This window comes from Varanus komodoensis, unplaced genomic scaffold (genome assembly GCF_004798865.1).
Source record: "Varanus komodoensis strain SLA01 unplaced genomic scaffold, ASM479886v1 scaffold6_2, whole genome shotgun sequence".
NCBI lineage: Eukaryota > Metazoa > Chordata > Lepidosauria > Squamata > Varanidae > Varanus > Varanus komodoensis.
Window position 1 is genome coordinate 9,345,822 of NW_025336346.1, and position 18,905 is coordinate 9,364,726.

General features: G+C 40.5%; 1 protein-coding gene across 8 annotated transcripts in view; it reads left to right on the forward strand.

The window, feature by feature from the left end:
* Positions 1 to 18,905, forward strand: part of ATP2B2 (ATPase plasma membrane Ca2+ transporting 2) — a 172,210-nt gene that overhangs the window by 146,807 nt on the left and 6,498 nt on the right. For 4 of the 8 annotated variants that reach the window (XM_044451477.1, XM_044451479.1, XM_044451480.1 and 1 more), the window contains one exon: positions 3,048 to 3,230. In XM_044451477.1, coding sequence (XP_044307412.1) covers positions 3,048 to 3,230 — 183 coding nt within the window. Of the gene's footprint in view, positions 1 to 3,047; positions 3,231 to 15,476; positions 15,649 to 18,905 lie in introns of all 8 variants that reach the window. The other 4 variants (XM_044451476.1, XM_044451478.1, XM_044451482.1 and 1 more) reach the window with 2 other exon arrangements.

Genomic DNA, 18,905 nt, shown 5'->3' on the forward strand with positions numbered 1-18,905 from the left:
ATTACAGAGCCCCCAGTAAACTGCCCCTTGGCACCCCCTGCCCTGAACACCCCTGCAGGAAGCAATAAACTTTCGCAGAACAGAAATGCTATTTGCCAGATTGCAACAAAGTTGTACCCATTTGCTTACATTAACATGCCTAGGCTACTTTTCTGTCCCCAGGCTTCTGGAGCATGATGATCCATAGCTTTTCAAACTGATAGCATGATATTTGATGTACTAAATGAAACTCTGTATGGTGTATGACAACTAACATTAAAAAAACAAAAAAAAAGTGGTTCAGATAGGCCTGGACCTTGAGTCCAAAACAAACCCACCTACTCAGAAAGCCACAAAGTAACTTCTGCAAGTAGCAGATGATGGGGCAGCCCAAGTGGTGGCATAGGACCACGATTCACAGCCCTCCATGGCTGCTGTCGTGAAATGCAGCGTCCCATTTAAATGAATTTATAGCTGGAGATCGGCCAGCTGAGGCCATACACCAATTCTCACTTTATTGTTTTATACGCATGTATAAAATCTCTGTCCGTGATAAAACAGTTCTTCTTCCAAATAAATATGCATGCTGGAATGTCTTCACGAGAAAGGCTAACAGCAACATAAGTTTCAAGAAAAGCAGAGAGGGTAACTCTATAATTAGACAAAACAGTAAAGCAAATAAACCCATGTTCAAAAGCATAAGCTTATGATTTTCAGTGGAATTGAAAGTCATTCTTAAAAGGAGACTTCTGAGGTAGTTACGTATTTGTTTTGTTTTTGTGTGTCTCCCTTGAAACTAAAAATGATAACCACCCACCCAAAAAAAGATGTTTTGTATTCCTAGTTACTGTAGTTAAAGAAGAGAACTGCCAGTAACTTTGGCTACAAGTTACTTCCAAAAGGAATATAAAACATAACCTTTTGTTCACTAAGGGTCAGAAGCTTAGGAGCACAAGAGTCCTACTGGCCCAGATCAAAAGTCTATGTAATTTAGCATCTTGTTTCCCACAGTGGTCCACCAGGTGGCTTTGGCAGAGCAGGCCTTGAGAGCTTGGTTAAATTCAGGGATGATGTATCTGCCTTGTTCCCAGGTTCATATGCTTCGTTTATTTATTTAGTACATTAGTCTATGACTAATCCTCTCTAGGCTGATTAGAACCAGTAAAAAGCCAAAAATTCCTTTTTTAAAAACAGTTAAAATATAAAATGCAATTCAAATATGTTAATAAAACAATATCAAAAACAATAGACAGAATAGGAATTGGTAAAATGGCCATAATAACGTAGAACTAGAATTCTAAATCCCTGGGAGAAAAGAAACATCTTTGCCTGGTGCCAAAATAGACGCCAATGTAGGGATCAGGTGGCCTTTTGTGGGGAGTTTAATTCATAAGTGGGATAATATGCCATGGGTCCATTTTGTCCCCTTTGCTGTTCAACATCTACATGAAACCGCTGGGAGAGGTCATCAGGAGGTGTGGGCTGCGGAATCATCAGTACGCTGATGATGCCCAGCTCTACCTCTCGTTTTCCACCAATCCAGGTGAGGCAGTGGCTGTACTGAACCAGTGCCTGGCCGAGGTAATGGGCTGGATGAGGGCCAATAAACTGAAGCTCAATCCAGACAAGACGGAGGTCCTGTTGGTTGGTGGATCGGGCTTTGGAGAGGGTGAATTGAACCATGTCCTGAATGGGGTTGCACTCCCTCTTAGGGACAAGGTCCGCAGCCTGGGAGTGCTCCTCGACCCGGAGCTTTCACTGGAAGCTCAGGTGACAGCAGCGGCGAGGAGCACTTTCCTCCAGCTTCGGCTGATTCATCAGCTGCGCCCCTACCTGGAGTACGACTGCCTCGCGACAGTGACACATGCTCTGGTGACTTCCCACCTTGACTTCTGTAATGCGCTCTACGTGGGGCTACCCTTGAAGACGGTCCGGATACTTCAATTGGTTCAAAATAGAGCTGCCAGGCTGCTGACAGGGACTGGGCGTTAAGTTCACATGACTCCAGTTCTCCGTCAGCTTCACTGGCTTCCCATTGAAGTCCGGGCCCAATTCAAGGTGTTGGTGATGACCTATAAAGCCCTAAACGGCTTGGGTCCTGGTTACCTGAAGGAGCGCTTACATCCATATATGCCCGGCCGCCCCTTGAGATCGGTGGGAGAGGCCCTTCTCCGGGAACCCTCCGTGAAAGAAATTAGGAGGGTGGGTACTCGGAGGAGGGCTTTCTCTGCGGTGGCGCCTAAGTTATGGAATGCGCTCCCCAGAGAGGTCCGCCTGGCGCCGTCGTTATTTGTTTTTCGGCGCCAGGCGAAGACCTTTTTATTTAAGCAGCATTTTAACTGTTAATATTATTGGATTTTATCTGGCCAGGGTGGCTTATTTTATATTGGTATTTTTGTATTTTTAATCTAATGTTTATATTTTTTAATTTAATATTATAATTATTTTTTAATTTATTGTTGTAAGCCGCCCCGAGGCTTCGGCGAATGGGGCGGCATAAAAATGTTTTACTAAATAAATAAAAATAAATAACCCTGCTAAGAAGACCCTCACCCTTGTAGCAACCCTCCTAGGTTCTTTTGGGAGTCTCATGATGATCTAAGAGTCTGAGCTGGTATGCACAAGGAGGAGGCTTGTCATTGGAGACTCTTGTCTCATCCACTTGGGGCTTTACAGGTCAGCACCAACTCTGAATTCCCGGTGTGCCATGCAGGCTATCACACAGTACCCTAGAACCTTAAAATCAGATTTTCTGAGCTTTAGATAAAACTGTCTGAGGACTTTTGCCATTTAGGCAGCTAAAGCCTTACAGCTTCCAGCATTCTGCAAAGCCAAACAAGGCCAGATGAGTGGAGTAGCCAAATAGGTAGAGGTGAAAGCCATTCAAGGTATGGTTGCTGCCACTGGTGCCACGTGTGAGCCACATTCAAGAGCTCCTGAAGCCAGGCACCATCACGAGGATAATCTTGTGTCTTTTATCTTGTGCGGTCTGCTTTGTATAATATCAGTACATATTCTGACCAGTGAACATTCTGTTCAATTGTCATAGCTATCACACTTATTTTCAGGTCATTGCAACCATCCCGACAAGTCGGTTAAAATTTTTAAAGGAAGCGGGAGGCCTGACTTTGAAAGAAGAAGTGCCTGAAGAGGAGATGAATGAAGATGTAGAAGAGATTGACCATGCAGAGAGAGAGCTCCGGCGTGGACAAATTCTTTGGTTCAGAGGGCTGAACAGAATCCAAACCCAGGTATGTTGCTATGAAAGGACAGGGATCTGTCTATCAGCAGACTGTTACCAGAAAATGTATTTTCTTTTATGCAAAAGAATAAACTTGAAGTATAGTCTTTGGCCATGATGAAAATCTCTGTGGGTCCCTGATCTAAGGAGGAACTGTTCCATTTAATGGTTTGCCAGGGGGAGGTCTGTATAATCAACTCATTGACATGTGCAAGATACAGTGCTGGGGTGACTTGGGAAGCCCCTGCTTATGGGCAATTCAACAGATGACTCAAAGCTTCTGGGCACAGACCCAAATCATTGGAATTAGGTGAAAAGAATAGAAACTGCAAACCTAAGAAAATATGTTTCTTTAATTTACAGGTCATCTAAATGTAAATTGGTGAAATGATAAAATCTAAAATCCATAGAAACTAGTAATATAAACAATGTACTTTGATTATGACTTTTTGTTTACCTGGAAGCTACAGTGAGATAGCCTACATTTTATGAAGTATATTATAAGCTTTCACAAAAGCAGAACAATCTTGATTTGTTGTTTCCTAACAGAGTGTTCCTAAAGTCTTTTTTGCATAAAAATATTTTTTCTTTTCAAATAATGGATCCTTTTTAAATGTCTGTCTGTCTGTCTGTCTGTCTATCTATCCAACTTATTGTGTACCACAACAAATTGATATTTTGAAATTAAATAGTCTGTAATCAACCTTGGATCATTTAAATATTTTATCTTGTTTAAAAAAACCTTTGAAGGTTAGAGGCTAAAATTGCAATCCTATTGGAAAGAAAAAAGCTGCCTAAGGGGACATGCCAGGAGATTTTTTTTTGACCTACATTGCATGGGATTGTGTCCTAAGAAATTGTTTCCAAGTGTAGTTGTGTTGCTGCATTATTGTTATTACTAAGATTCTTTTTTCCATTTGTTATAAATATACAAATGTTCAATATACAATATACAATGTTCAATATAGGAAATAGTCATGCATTTCATATATGAGAATGGGTAAAAAAGCATGGAATATATGTGAATGTTTAAAAGAAAAAAGATGTTAGTGGATTCCTTATACTACTATCACATGTAAATTTATGTTTAAATCATCTCTCTTTTCCCTCTGAATAGGGATGTTTGCCATTGCAGTAAAGTATGAAATTAGTACTAAAAATAGCCAACTTATTTGGTAGGGTTATTTTAGTCAAAGCTTTGAAAATATGTACTCTTCATAATGCTGTGAAGAAAGGAAAAATAATGAAAATTCTTTTTCGTAAGATCAAGGCATTTTAGGTTACAGGAATCCATCTCAGAAGCTTTATTGTTGCAATCAGGTTTAAGAAATAAAGTGCTTCTGTTAAAGTATATGCAGACTCATTTTCTAAAGCAAAAGAAGATGCATAATTTAGCTAAAGCAGTAACTTTGATATAAAAGACAGTTTTGCATGAGCCCTTTCGATTATCTTAAAGTTTGTCTCTCTGTATTGGAATCAGAAAACAAAAGGATTAGGTAGAAGGGAAATAGACCACATTGCTGCATAAATTTACATTGTTTGCAGGTAAGTACTCAAAGCAGATCTGCTCATTTGGATTATACAGGGATTTACAAAGGAGCACTCTCCAAGGGAGAAGATTCTTTGTTGTGTGTCCATGTGGGTGCTATTTTAGCCCCACGCTATCCTCTAAATGTGAATTATTTTCTTCCTGATGGCTGTAGGAGGAGTGTTGTCTGTTGACATTTCTGTCAGGATGTCTTTCTGGTTGTGGTGAGTGCAAAAAACCAAGAGCAATTTCTGCTCTCCATTCCTCTTGTAGATTGAGACATATCCTTTAGTTCTTCTACATACCTTTATCTTCTTGATCCATGGAAAATTCTTCTTGTTCACTATTTAAACCAAAATAAACAATAATTACATTTTCTTGCTAACTTACGCTCTTCCATTTCCCTTCTACTTAGAAATAGATGCCTTGTGGTAGGAATTGTTGGTATGTTCCCTCCTAGCAGGTCCCTGTGATTTACCACTCCCATCCCTTTTACATCTCTTCCATTTTGGGTTCATTTGACATCAATCACTAATCAATTCAGAAAGGTTTTTAATGAGCAGGTTTAATATATACAATGGAGAATGTTCGTCCTGTTTGGGAAGACAAGACTAGCACAAGATAAGATTAACACCCCTCTCCATGTGGTGCAGTTGAGTGTGCCAGTTCTGGAAAGCAGCACACCCAAATGTATTCATACGCTTCTGCTGTATTTGCAGGAAGGCATTTAATGAAGGACTTTTGAGAGAAGATTAGCATCCTTGTGAATGGAGGATTTACAGAAATTCTCCAATGCCTTATACAATTCCAGAAATATGGATAAGAAGGTAGAGCACCTCTTCAGACTCTTTTATTTTTTAAAAACAAATCTATTAATATCAATATCTCCGGGAACCCTCCGTGAAGGAAATTAGGAGGGTAAGCACTCGGAGGAGGGCTTTCTCTGCGGTGGTGCCCAATCTATGGAATGCGCTCCCCAGAGAGGTCCGCCTGGTGCCGTCATTATTTGTTTTTCGGTGCCAGGCGAAGACCTTTTTATTCAAACGTCATTTTAATTGCTAATATTATTTCCTTATTTTATTCTTTGGCCAGGGCGACTTATTTTATATTGTAAATTCGTTTTATATTTTTAATGTATTATATTTTAATGTTTTGTGAGCCGCCCCGAGGCTTCGGTGAATGGGGCGGCATAGAAATTTTCTAAATAAATTTTCTAAATAAATAAATAAGTATATCTAGTAATATACGGGATAATCACTTCTTTGAAGAAACGTCAGTGAACTGGGTGCTTATTCCTCACCTGTGTCGCCATTATAGGCTAGATGAAGCAGGAGGTTTGACTCTCCAGCATACAGAATCTGCAGTGGGTGGATCTGCTGCTTTCTTCTCTCCTTCTGTCTGACTCTACACTGTAAGCCAAGAAAGGAGAGAGGTATCTTGTAAGTCACAGCTCAGGCCTCTTTCTTCACCTGTCTTTTCATACAAGAACTGTATTTTCCTATTTTCCCAAAGAGAAGCCAGAAGTTCAGCTTCCCTCCCTTTCTCTCTTTCTTTCTGTCTCTGGAAGGAAGACTCTTTCATATAAGCAGCTCCTCCCTCCCTCCCTCCCTCCCTCCCTCCCTCCCTCCCTCCCACACACACACACACACACACACACAAACACACCCTTTGAACAGAATGAAGAAAGATAGAGGCAGGGATAACAGATTAATACCAAACAAAGTCCCTGGAATATGAACTTGGCTTTCATTTGTTCACTATGTTCACATATATTCCTATTTTGGATTATATCTATTTATACATTATAAAGAAAGATCCTTGCGCTATTCTGGCTTGAAGACAAGTATAGCTAACAGAAAGGTTCGATAATGGCTTGCCTGCTTAGCTATGTAGCAACTGCTTGTCTAGTTACCTTTGCTAAGCTGGAAATGTGCAGGCCTGCTGTCAGATGGGTCACCACATATAGAAGTGCAGTGGGGGGCAGACTTGATGGCCTGATAGGCTCCGTTCAACTCTAAGAAGATATTGTAAACTTCCATTTTGCTTTGTAAACCAAACCAAGTTCACCATGGTGTGTACCATTTTTGTTAAAATAAGGGCTGAGGATTAGGAGGCACCCTCTGGAGCTCAGATAGCAAGCCCCCTTTTCCTAACATATTTTCCCTGGTAGCCGCTTATTGAGTGATTTCTATATTCCCCCATTCTAAATGCCTCTCCTAAGGCTTAGGTACTTGACGAGAGCTTTAAGTTAAAAATATAGTGATACAGTTGTTCTTTTTCCTTCAGCCCCATCAGCCACTGGAAAGCCATCTCCACGGTGAAATTCAGACCTTACACACACCCCAGTTTAAATTATGGCTAATGAAGCAAGCCAGAATCTCAGATCATGATTTGATTCTGTTCTGATCTCACTAATCATAGTTCTCAGATTTGGATGTCTCAGAAACTTATTTATTTAAAAGTAGAAGCTGAAACTCTTTTCTGGAACACACGAAAAGAGGCTTCTGCTGTTTTATGCTTTATATAATAGGCAGCTGTCCTTGTCTATCATTGTCATTTCCTGTGACATTGACATGAAATTTTTGTACCATATTCTTCTACAGATTAAAATTGTATTTGGAGGAGAATCTCAGTAGCTACCTGGTTCCCCCCTTTATTCCTTTATTTTCTATTTGTGGAAAGGTAGCAGGACATTGGGAATTGCATAATCTGTATCAACATGAGTAAAATACTAAGAAGAATTAGAGGTTTTGTTAGTCAAAGCAGGACTAATTTAAATATTTATTTTAAAAGGTTCCATTTAATGTTAGTCAAACTTAAGTCCCATTCACTTCAATGGGACTGAAATACTTCCAGTTTAAGTATGGTACAGCATTCTCTGTACTGGAGGCTATATCAAGAAACAACAGGAGGTCAATACAGAACACAGTCCTGCTAGGAAACAGTGTAGCTTATATGATTCCCAACTCAGTTATTTCTGATACTTCTGCTACAAAGTCCCATCAAGCCTACAGTTTTATTGCTGCATTACTTATTTCCAACACTGAATACTTCTGCACATCAAAGGAAGTTCAAACCTAGATTAGAAATTCTGAAAGATCAATAAGGGAACATCCTGTTCGACCAGGAAAAATACAGAGAAGGTGGAAACAGTAGACAAATGGACTATACAGAAGAGGTGAAGAGACGACGAACTTCTTCAAAGAGGGTTTGTGTGTGAAAGGTCCTGCAATATTTGAAAGTAAAGCAACAGCTGTTCTGAAAGCACAGGGAGGAATAAAGCACCCAGAGTTGATAGGATACCAAGAGAACTATTCCAAGCTACAGAAATTGAATCAGTTCAAATCCTAACAAGAATATGCCAACAAATATGGAAAACAAGCAATGGCCCACAAACTGGAAACATTCATTATAAATTCCAGTCTTCAAGAAAGGAAATCCAAAAGACTACAGCAACCATAGGATCATGTAAGTAAAGTGATGCTCAATGTATTGCAACAAAGAATATTACTCTATATGTAATGAGAAATCCCTGACATTCAAGGTGAATTCTGAAACGGAAGAGGCACTTGACATCATATCACAATTATTGGCTTTTGGAGTACACCAAATAATTTCAGAAGATCACTCTGTGCTTTATACAGTGCAGTAAAGCCTTTGACCGTGTAGAACATGAGAAGCTGTGAATCGTTCTAAAAGAAATGAGTGTACCTCAGCCCTTGATTGTCCTGATGTGTAACCTGTTTCATAGACAAGAAGCTACTGTAAGCACAGAATATGGAGCAACATAGTATTTTTCTAAGGTGTCAGACAAGGGTGCATCTTCTCTTCCTGTGTATTAATTCTTTACACAGTGCATAGATGAAAAGCTGAATTAGGGTCAGAGGAGGAAGGAGTGGAAACTGGCAGAAGATACATTGATAACTTATGATAAGATGATTCCATATTAATATCAGAAAGCAGCAATGAGTTGAAATGACTCCTGATGAAAGTGAAAGAAGAAAATGCAAATGCAGGGCTGCAGCTGAGCATTAAGAAAGCAAAATTCATATCTACAAAGAATTGCATAACTTTAACAATGAAGAAGATTGCAATTATGAAAGATTTTGCATACCTTGGCTCAATCATCGAATTGGTGACTGCCTGTAATCAAGAAATTCACAGAAGACTGAGACTTGGGAGGGCAGCAATGAAGGAACTAGAAAAGACCATCAGGCGTAAGGACATTTCCCTGGAGACCAAGATCATTCCACTGGGCCACACTATTGTATTCCTGATCCATACATGTGGGTGGGAAAGCTGGGCAGTGAGGAACGCTGCCAGGAAGAAAATTGATGCATTTGAAACACTGTGCCAGAGGAGAGCTTTGCAAATACCCTGGGCTGACAGAAGGCAATCAAGTGGATCCTGGATTAGATCAAGCCAGAACTTTCCCTGGAAGCAAACATGATGAAACTGATGTGATTGTACTTTAGGCACATCATGAAAAAGGAAGATTTACTGGAGAGAAGTTGAAGGCAGAAGAAGAGAAAGGCCAAATATGAGATGACTTGATTCCATGAAAGAAGCCACAGCCTTGAGCAGAGCAGGCCAGTGGAGACAGGAGATTTGTCAGGGCATTCATTCATACGGTCAGCATAAGTCAGAGGCAACTTGATGGCACATACTAACAGTAAGACATCCAATCAGATTAGGGAGCTGTGTACAATAAAATTAGTAATTGCATCATCTCTTTACTATGAAGGCTGTTCTATGATTCTCTAGCCCAGAGGGCCTTCCTCCTTGCTCTGACAACATTAGAAAAATCTGAATGAGAAGGCAGCTTACGAACTAGTGGCAGACATGAGAGAGAAGCAATGGGACAGAACAAACAGATCAAAACAAGCATTAATTAGTCAGTAATTTATCCTAGGTCAGATCAAAATATTTAGTTGATTAAGGGCTCAAGCCTACGACCCTTACAGCCTGCAGCCTCCCAGATGTGGAGGCTTGTGTGCATCCTACACCTGGCATGAGATGCAGCAGTGGCAGGCCTTGCCCTATTTCAACTAGATACTGTAAATGGACTGTCTAGATAAGTTGGCAAAGGGGGAGGGAAGGAGGCTGGGGCACCAGCAGGAATTGATGTAGGTAGACAACCCCAGCTGTTCTCCACCCCAGCTGTTCCTCTCCCTTGGAGAGGCAGCCTGTATGGTTCTTTCCATGCAGACAAAATTTGGGGAGGTGGGGCCTTTGCTATCAGTATCAGAGCGCTGAGGTTGGAGGAACCTGGGACTCCAAAGGATTTGGGTCGCAGGACTCCAAAGAGTCCTATGGCTGCCCCTAACAATGTCGGGAAGCAATAGTATCTCTCCTTAATTTAAGGGAATTGAATATTTCTGGCATTTTTCCTTTCCTTTGAGTAACTATGGGCATTTTCAGTTTACTCAGTTTCTTTCCTTTGTGACAGGAGTAAGAAAGTGTAGCTGGGAGACAGGGAAGGCATTCTGAGAATTTAATGCAATTGTTGATTGAGAGAGAGAGAGAAACTGAATAATTTTTTGTACACTGAAAGGGCCTTTAATAAAATTCCACCCATACAGAAGGTCCACACAGAGTGCATTTGGAGTTGCTGTTGTCATATAGATAAATTTAATATCCACTCACCTTTTCAGAACTGTAGTTTTGTTGTATTGCATTGTATTTTGCAAACAGACCAAATTATACCTTTTTATACTTTCCCTACTGACTTCATACAGAATGAAAACTGTCAGCATGTTTTGCCGTCAGATTTTCTCCTGCCAAGAAGCCGGCAGAAGTTTCCCCTGACAGTTCAACAGCTTGAGAGTCTTATTTAGCTTCTCTCTTCTGGAGAAGCAGGGAATTACATCGGTGTAATTCTTGTTCCTTGAGAATACTAAAGGCAAATGTGTCCCTGCTGTTTCACCGTTATTCATGCAGAAGGACTTTCAGCTTCTTGTTTCAGTAAAAGTTTTATAACATAATTGATGGATACGTAGAATGGATTGTCTGGATTTTTACTACAGTGTGTTCATAGTCATGTCTTAACAGCAGCTCTCACAAAACATGAATTGTCTTTGTTGGAGAACGCACAATCAAACTGTATTAGAAAAGTCTAAGCCAAATTCATTTTTAATTTTAATTTGTGGGTTGATTTGTTCTGGTAAAAAAGCATAATATTAGGAATGCAATTTCTTTTTGCTTTGTGGCTGAGAGGGACTAGAGCCCTGGTCCCCCGGGCCCTGCTGCACCTCTCTGGCTCTTCAGACACTCTTGTCTGATAGGTATTGAAGAAACAGAGCTCTGAAACAGTGTGAGGTCTGTGCTTAATGCTATTCAGATTGACAATAAGGCGAAGAACATGCCCCAGTGCAAACAGCCGATGGCAGTCTGTGCCACCCTGTGCCAGGCAGGAAATCCCCCTCCTCCTGCTTTCTCATATAGTCATTGATCTGGCTGTGGTGACTGGGAGGAGTCTCTGGGAGCCACGCTTCCAAGTATCCCCCTCTGCCTGCCTCTCTGGTACATTGCAGGCTGCACGAGTGCTGTGTCAGCACCAGGGACCCTTGAAAATAAGGTCTTCGGTATGGATGCAGCACCCCAATCCCAAGCAGCATGTAGATCCCAAGATAACTGATATCCATACTTGAGACGGGGGCATCCTGGACAGCTGCATTGTGCAGGGGCAGCATCCAACTGGGTGTGCACCCTGCCACTCCCATGGCACCCCTGCTGATGCCATTCTGCGGGTGAGACCCACCCCTCCTGCCATGGAGATCGCATGCTCCCAGGGGCAACCAGAAGCAAAAGAAACGGCTTGTTTCTGGAGCAGCACACGTATCTCAAGCTCATACAACGCATCTCCACAGACCCGTTCCAGTGCGGGAACTAGTGCTTTCACTTGTTTTGGGGCTTCCCGCTGGAAGTATTGAAGCGCTTTCATGGAAGCAAGCCTGCTTGCACAACAGAATTGCTTCCACTGTCTGGTTGTCTGGGATTCTTGATGCCTGAGGCATCAGGGCAAGGAAGTACTGCCAGACAAGTTAGAAGGATCCAAGTGCAGCAACAAGGACCCGTCACTAAAAAACTTATGACAAGCCAGAGCCAAAGTGCCATGGAGTTGGCATTGGCTAAAGACTTGGGACTCCACTCTTGGGACTCAACAGTTGGGAAGTGATGCTTCAGTCAGTGTTTTCACTGAAGAGAAGGCCTGAATATGCTCACTATTCCAATGTCAATGGACAGAAGGCCTCCCATGGGACATTATCACTTTCCCAACAGGGAGGCTGCAACTTGCAGTCTCAGGCCTAGAAGAAAACAGATGACTTTCCACGGGCTGGGGAAGCACAGGAGAGTGATCCGTGGGTGCTTTTCATGCACCTTTGACAGCTTTATGCATGTTTGCTTGGAATGAGCCTTTAGCCCTTCAGGGTAAGGACTGGGATGTTTGTGCGTGTCTAGTGATGATCTCGTGTGCTATTTTTAAATACCATTTGACCTAAAAAGCAGATGCTTTACTCTATACAGAGAACCAAGCAGTCCTTAAATGAACATTTCTGACAATGTGTTGTGCTTTATAGGTAATAGATTCAGTTTTAAGACATAATGAGTTATAGTGGATATCACTTATGCTAATTCCCCCCCCTTTTTGTGGCCCCCAGTGTCACACAGGCCTCCATTCAGATGGTTCTCTCGCAGGTGGAAGAAAAGTAGGGAGCTGAAAAGCCATCGGGCATGAACAGATTCCACTCTGGCATGTTTTAATATGCTTATACAAAAAGTTAATTTTATTTCAAGAAAGCCACTTTTAAGAGATACCTTTCAGTGCCCTGCAGATACAGTTTAAGTGGGGAGAAAATACAATTTTAAATCCCTGTTTTAATTTTAAACCAACCACTTTTTATTCCAACTTCTTTCAGAATAGGAATAGAATCTTTAATCAATAGAAAAGGACAGATATATATGTGTTAGTCTTGCTCATACTGGGGGCTTTTTGAGGTCAAGCTAAATCCATACAATTTCTTCTTGAGTTTAATTTTTTAAACAAAACTATGGAAATTCATATACATTTTTCATAATGAATGTATTAATGTACATTCATTTTGGAGTCTGCACACAAAGACTAATGTGTGTTTGTGCATATTTTAGAATGGTGCAGATATTTTTAAATACATTTTGCTTTGTTTTATGAATTCATTACATACTTGGAAATGTACAGATTTCAGAAAACAATTTATTTTTGGATCCAGGATAGCTTTATTTAAGCTAATTTCATAAAAACAAAGTCAACAGAGAGAATTTCTCACATACATATCAAATGCAGCATTATTTTACGCCAGGGACATCTTTTGCAAGGTTAGTTAAAGATTCGAGCTGTGAAATGCAAAAAGCAGCCAAAAATACAAAAATATCTAAAAAGGATAGCATGGCTTTGCATTCACTTGGTTATTTAACCTAGTCAGCTACTGTTAGAAGACTCAGTCAGTAATTCAGGTGCTTTCCCATGGGTGGATCAAGGAAGCAGTGTTCATCAAGATACTGCACTTGGGCTCTCTGCCAAATTCATCTCCGGATCCATCATCTGCCGAATCTCAGCCTTAGGAAGCTGCATCTTCACCTTATGTAATCGTGAAGGAAGAAGGGATGTCGCCACTGACATTCAGACTTCTATTAATGACCGTGCTTGTGGTACATGTTTGCATCATTGTAATCACAGAAAAGAATTGTGAAAAAGAACAAATGCCCACAATGTTTCTCTGATTTTTATGAACATTTGTTCCTAGTATAATCGAGCATTTATTTTTAAATTAACATTCTATTAATATTTTCACTGATTTTGCAATAGCTACATCATAATTTCCACTTTATGAGCATGACTCCTAGTGACAAACACAAGTATTTCATTACTAGTGTATCTTTGCTTTTTTATAGAAATATTTGAGCCAATATTTATAATAAGAAGTATGTTAGCTAAATATGGGTCAGTGATGGGTCATATCAGACTGGTTCAGATTTAAGGTAAGCCACTTCTCCAAAACACAGGGAATGAATCTACTAATTTTCAGATTAGTCTGAATTTGAACCATTCTTGGCTTCATATGTAAATCAAGAAATCGTTCAGTTCTCCCAGATCCCTTCCTGCAGCCAGGCAAGCCCTTGCCTGCCTTTGGGGTCCACTTTGAGTTTAAACAAGATGTACAGAGAAAACCAACTTGGAGACAGGCCACCAAGCAGCCTGCTGGGGGCGCTGCCCATGAGCCCTCGGGCAGGATAACCTCTACCCACCTATCAGTGTTTTTCCTGCATTACAGCCTTTTTCATATGATGTACCCAAATTGTTCAAGAATTTTAAATAAAGGGGTTGTTACTATGGGGCAGGAAAACCACGTCTTGGCCCAGTCGTTCTCTGCCGTCAGTGGCCTTTCTCTCCACAACCCTTCCCCCCGCCACCCACACACCCTCCTGAAGAAGCCACCGAGGATTTGCAGTGCCTTCCTCTTCCGCTTGCAAATCCCGGAAGCTCTTGTCCAAGCTTAATCCTGTCATGCTTTGCAGGTACCTCTAACACTGGCTTTGTTTCCCTTGTAACATGACGTGTAACTTCTTAATAAGGTTTCATAGCTGCGTAATGCTTTCAAACGTGCTTCACATGGTGTTTTCTATTTGCAATCTTTGCAAGAACCCTGTACGGTAAGTCAGTGTTGTTATCCTGCATATTGGAGATGGGGCAAATGAAGCTAAGAGAATGGCTTGCCAAAGGTCACCTGGAAATTTGAACAGAAGCTTCCCTGATATGTAGGCTCTCCTATTTTAAGGTCCTGGGAGGCAACCACCTCTCTTCACGGATGTTGAGTAGTAGCAAATAAGTACTCTTTAAAAAATTTTATATTTTTTTAACTGGGTTGATGCTACTTGGATTTTATGCAGTTGACATTAGGAAGAATTTGTAGATGATTTCTGCATGGAAAATACTTTCCCAGTGCAGCTTTCAGAATCAAGAATCAGAATCAGTTCCTGATGAATGTTAAATCTTATTCCTCCCCACTCCACCTGATTAAAGTATATGGGATTAAGATTACAAATGTTTACCTCTAAATGTGAATGTATTGATATTCAGATATGTGACTGATGATAAGTGAATTTGGATCACTCCTTTTTCTATGGTATTTATTAACCAACATGTTTACTATTATTTCAGGATGAAATCCTGTATGCATTAAGCCAGGTGTAAGCTCCATTGAACTTGATACTGCTAACTTCTGAGTAGACACGAATGGAATGAAGCTATTTTCAGGGTTATTAATTATTACATGAATTTGGCAGTGAGTGATTTCCTTTTTCTTTGAGAAGGAAATCTACATACTGAAAGACAGAATGATAATAAGTATCTGCAGATGTAGACTAAAGGAATATCTGGAGTTTTAAGGCAGAGCCATCAAAGTCAACAAGAATGACACAGAAATGTATTCTGAATGGTTACTCTTCTGACTACAATAAATTGGCTACAACCAATTGGCACAGCAATGGGACTGCTGCATAATTTTGCTCCATGCAGAAGCTGCTGATCCATTGTTCCCAATTTTAAAAGGCATTTTCACTAATTTGACCTTGGAAATTGAGTCAATATTTTTAAAAGAGTAGAATGTTACTAGAAAGATATTATTTCTGTCAGTTGCAAAGCTATGTCCATTCCGCAAGCAACTTCTCTCATTCTTTCCTCCATTGCAGATCGAAGTAGTCAATACTTTCAAGAGTGGGACTTCCTTTCAGGGGGCTCTCAGGAGACAATCCTCCGTCACAAGCCAGAACCAGGATGTAACCAATATTTCTAGCCCTAGCCACGTTTCGTTATCCAATGCTCTTTCTTCTCCTACCAGCACACCTGCTGCGGCGGCTGGGCGTGAGTGTGTATTCTTAATGCATCTGATTACAGAGATGCCAACTTATCTAGCAGTCATTCAAGGCTGAGCCACTATGGCCCTTTTTCCACCTCTTACTTTCCGTAACAATCTCATGTAGTTCAAATATTTGCATGCCACACGGGCATTTTGCTGCGTTCTTCCTTTCAGGTCCTCATTTCACCAGTAGGGTGTAGCTGTTTGTGGCTACCCCTATGGAATACAAATCAGTTTCTCCTATACTGAAAAGGTTTCTGTATGGCATTTTTTTCTGAAGAGTTCATATTTCTTCTTTGCCTCCATAAATTGATTTTCCTTTTGCCTCGTCTTTCCAAGGATGCTTTCCTTTATAGAAGTGAGCTTAATGTTATCTTGTAGGAAGACTATGGAAAACAGATTCTTCTCATGCATGTCTAAGATGCTAAAGGGTTCCCATAATATTTATTATTTAATTCTACTATGAAGGCAGTTCCCTAGTCCATGACCTAGTATATTATTTTAAAAGTTCCATAACCTAAGGATTTACAAATACTAAGATCAAATAAAGGCAGAAAGAATTTTCTCTGTGTATGGACAATCCTTACATGTCTTCTTTCAGTGAAGAGTAAAGAATTGTTAGGTTGATGTTGCTCATCTTGATCTGCTAAAACTATTTTTGTGGGGACCTAGGAAGGAAGTAGATACAAAAGGAAAATAATTTGCTTGTGTTGCCTTGGCTGTCCCTCTTCTGCCTTCCCCTAGTATGCATCAGCAGGCAAACATGCAACTTAGCCCCTATTTCCAGCCTTCAGTCATATGGAAGGTGGAATTCTTGGCTTCTTTTTCAAAAGCTCCAGGATTTTTCAGTGTGGCAAATCCTGGACTTGAATCATTAATGTAGCTATTGCAATCAGGTAAGAGGTTGCTACTGAATGTTTGGGGAATCAAGCTGTTCTCCCTAGTTTAGCCTATCACTTGCACAAGGAATTTGAGACAATTAGTTAATGTCCTCAACCCCCAGATTTGTTTCTTACATTAATACAGTTAATTAAATGGAGATACAGGAAGCAGAGTCCCCCGTGGAGTGGGCAGCAAAGCTAGAAATACTTTCTTCTAGCTGACTTTCTTCTCTTTCCCCATTTTACCCAGTCAGTTTTTTATTATAGATTCAATTCAAGATCAAAAACCTGTATTTTATAGGCTTTACTTTTCTTAGTCTGTATTATACTGATTCTGTGTCAGGAATGGGGGTACACTTATAGGGTCTCAATAGAACAGTATGCTAGGAAATAACACTTTAAAGATGCATTTTAAACTAACTGCGCTGTGATATTTTACATTCATCTTAAAAATAAACTATAATATTTAGGGTTTTACACTTGCCAAGGTATCAGGCGGATTAGTATTTAACAGAACTAGCCGAGGTAAGAGATGCTTGCTTCCACATTATGGCTCCTTAGCAGGGACAGTCACAGAAAATTGCAGTTGTCATAAGCTAACCAGTTGCCCTGGCTGGTGTCCAGTTAAGGCCCCCCACTGATCAAGCCATTTCTCTTCATGGAAGAGGGAAAGGAACAATTTCCACATCCACCAATGCATTCCCCTTCCATAGTGTTATGGACCATACCCAAGCGGATTTTGGGAACAAAATGCATGGGGAAGCCCATTGCACAAGCTAAGCTCCACTCCTGAAGTGCTGGATGTATTTCCCTTAACTGTATTTCACAAACAAGCATTGAAACTATTTTAGAATGTGTGAGGCAAAAAGGAAATAATAATGCATGCACTCACCTTTTATTCTTTGTTCAATCACCTAAAGATTAAGAGAAGTAAAGGCTATTTGTTTTCTATGTGACGAGCTGGTCAGATAGTCTTGACAATTGGTTTTTTAAAAAACCAAGAGAAAGGAAACGGAACTCAGAGGACTGTATGCGGACTCGCACCACTGCAAGTGATGCACACACTGTGTCTGGGCAGAGAGGGTACCTCTGCTTACAGACGCAGGGCCCCGTCTGCATCGCTTCCTTCAACCTTTCTCATTTAGTCTCCTTTATCACTATGTTCTAATTTATTAAAACCAGACATGCTTCTGCTTTAGTTTTAAAACTATTAAGTTTTAAAACCTGTGAAGTATTTTGGTTAGGTTGTTGGTTGTGCAAAGACAGACAGACATAAAAGAAATTACTTTTGCTTTCAAGAAGGTTTGACTATATTGCTAGCACTGAAAGCTTTCTAGCTAACGTACAAATATGTGGGAGTGTCTTTAAAGAAACAACCCTCAAGCATGTGTTTTAATTTTACTTCTCTTGATAAGGTGTACAGAATTTATTTTATATATACAGAGTTTGTACAATGTTTACTTCATAGAATGCTGGCTTCTGTCGCCATGCAAAATCACAGATGTGCATTCATAAGCGCATCTTCCTGATCTCCACTGTTATTCTCCTCTTTTTGGAAAGGAAATGCATATAGATGTTCTTGATGCACATGCACAATCCAGGTCATATTTGACATTCAGTGTGTGCATGTGTGTGTGCACAAAATCTACCACACACAGACTCCCCTGGAATACAAGAGCTGTCCCTGTGTCTTAGAACCAAGTAATTCTTTCTCTTTCTTGATGTCACTAAGCAAACAGGGTGCCCATATTCTGTATCATTTTACTTTTCCTTTGGAATTTGGAAAATACTGAAGATTTTTCTCTATGGAAATACCATTTAGCTGAACTATTACATCCGTAGGGTGGAGATGGTTTATGCTTTTGTTGCAATTTGTGTGGTTGCTGAAAAGCTTTCCAAAATACCGCCGAGATTGCAGAAAGTGCCTAATATGATGATGCTGGTGCACAAGAATGCACACATGTGAGTGTATCCCCTTTCGCAAAAGTATTCCTGCTGGGGTGTCAACGTGGGTCAAATGGCCCTCAGCATTACGAAGATGCCTACAGTGGACTCAGCATCAGTGCTGTCTTTGCATAACCACAGCTCTAACTGAGAATAGCACCCATTAAAACTGAGTTGGCATCTCTTGGCAAAACCGACTTTGTGTTTACATTGTAAACTAATCTCCTTACTGTCCTTTCAGTAGAATTGAATTATTTGCTTTTGCAGTGCCCTACTCTCTACTTTCTGAATATTAAATGTGTTTGTTTTCCCAGAGGGCTAGAGATCACTGGACAAAAGGGTTCAGCAGGAGAGAGTGAAATAAAAAGAGGTTGTGAGTCTTTAACCTTGAGCCTGACAATGAATGTGAACCAAACTCAAGATACTTGGCTTATATG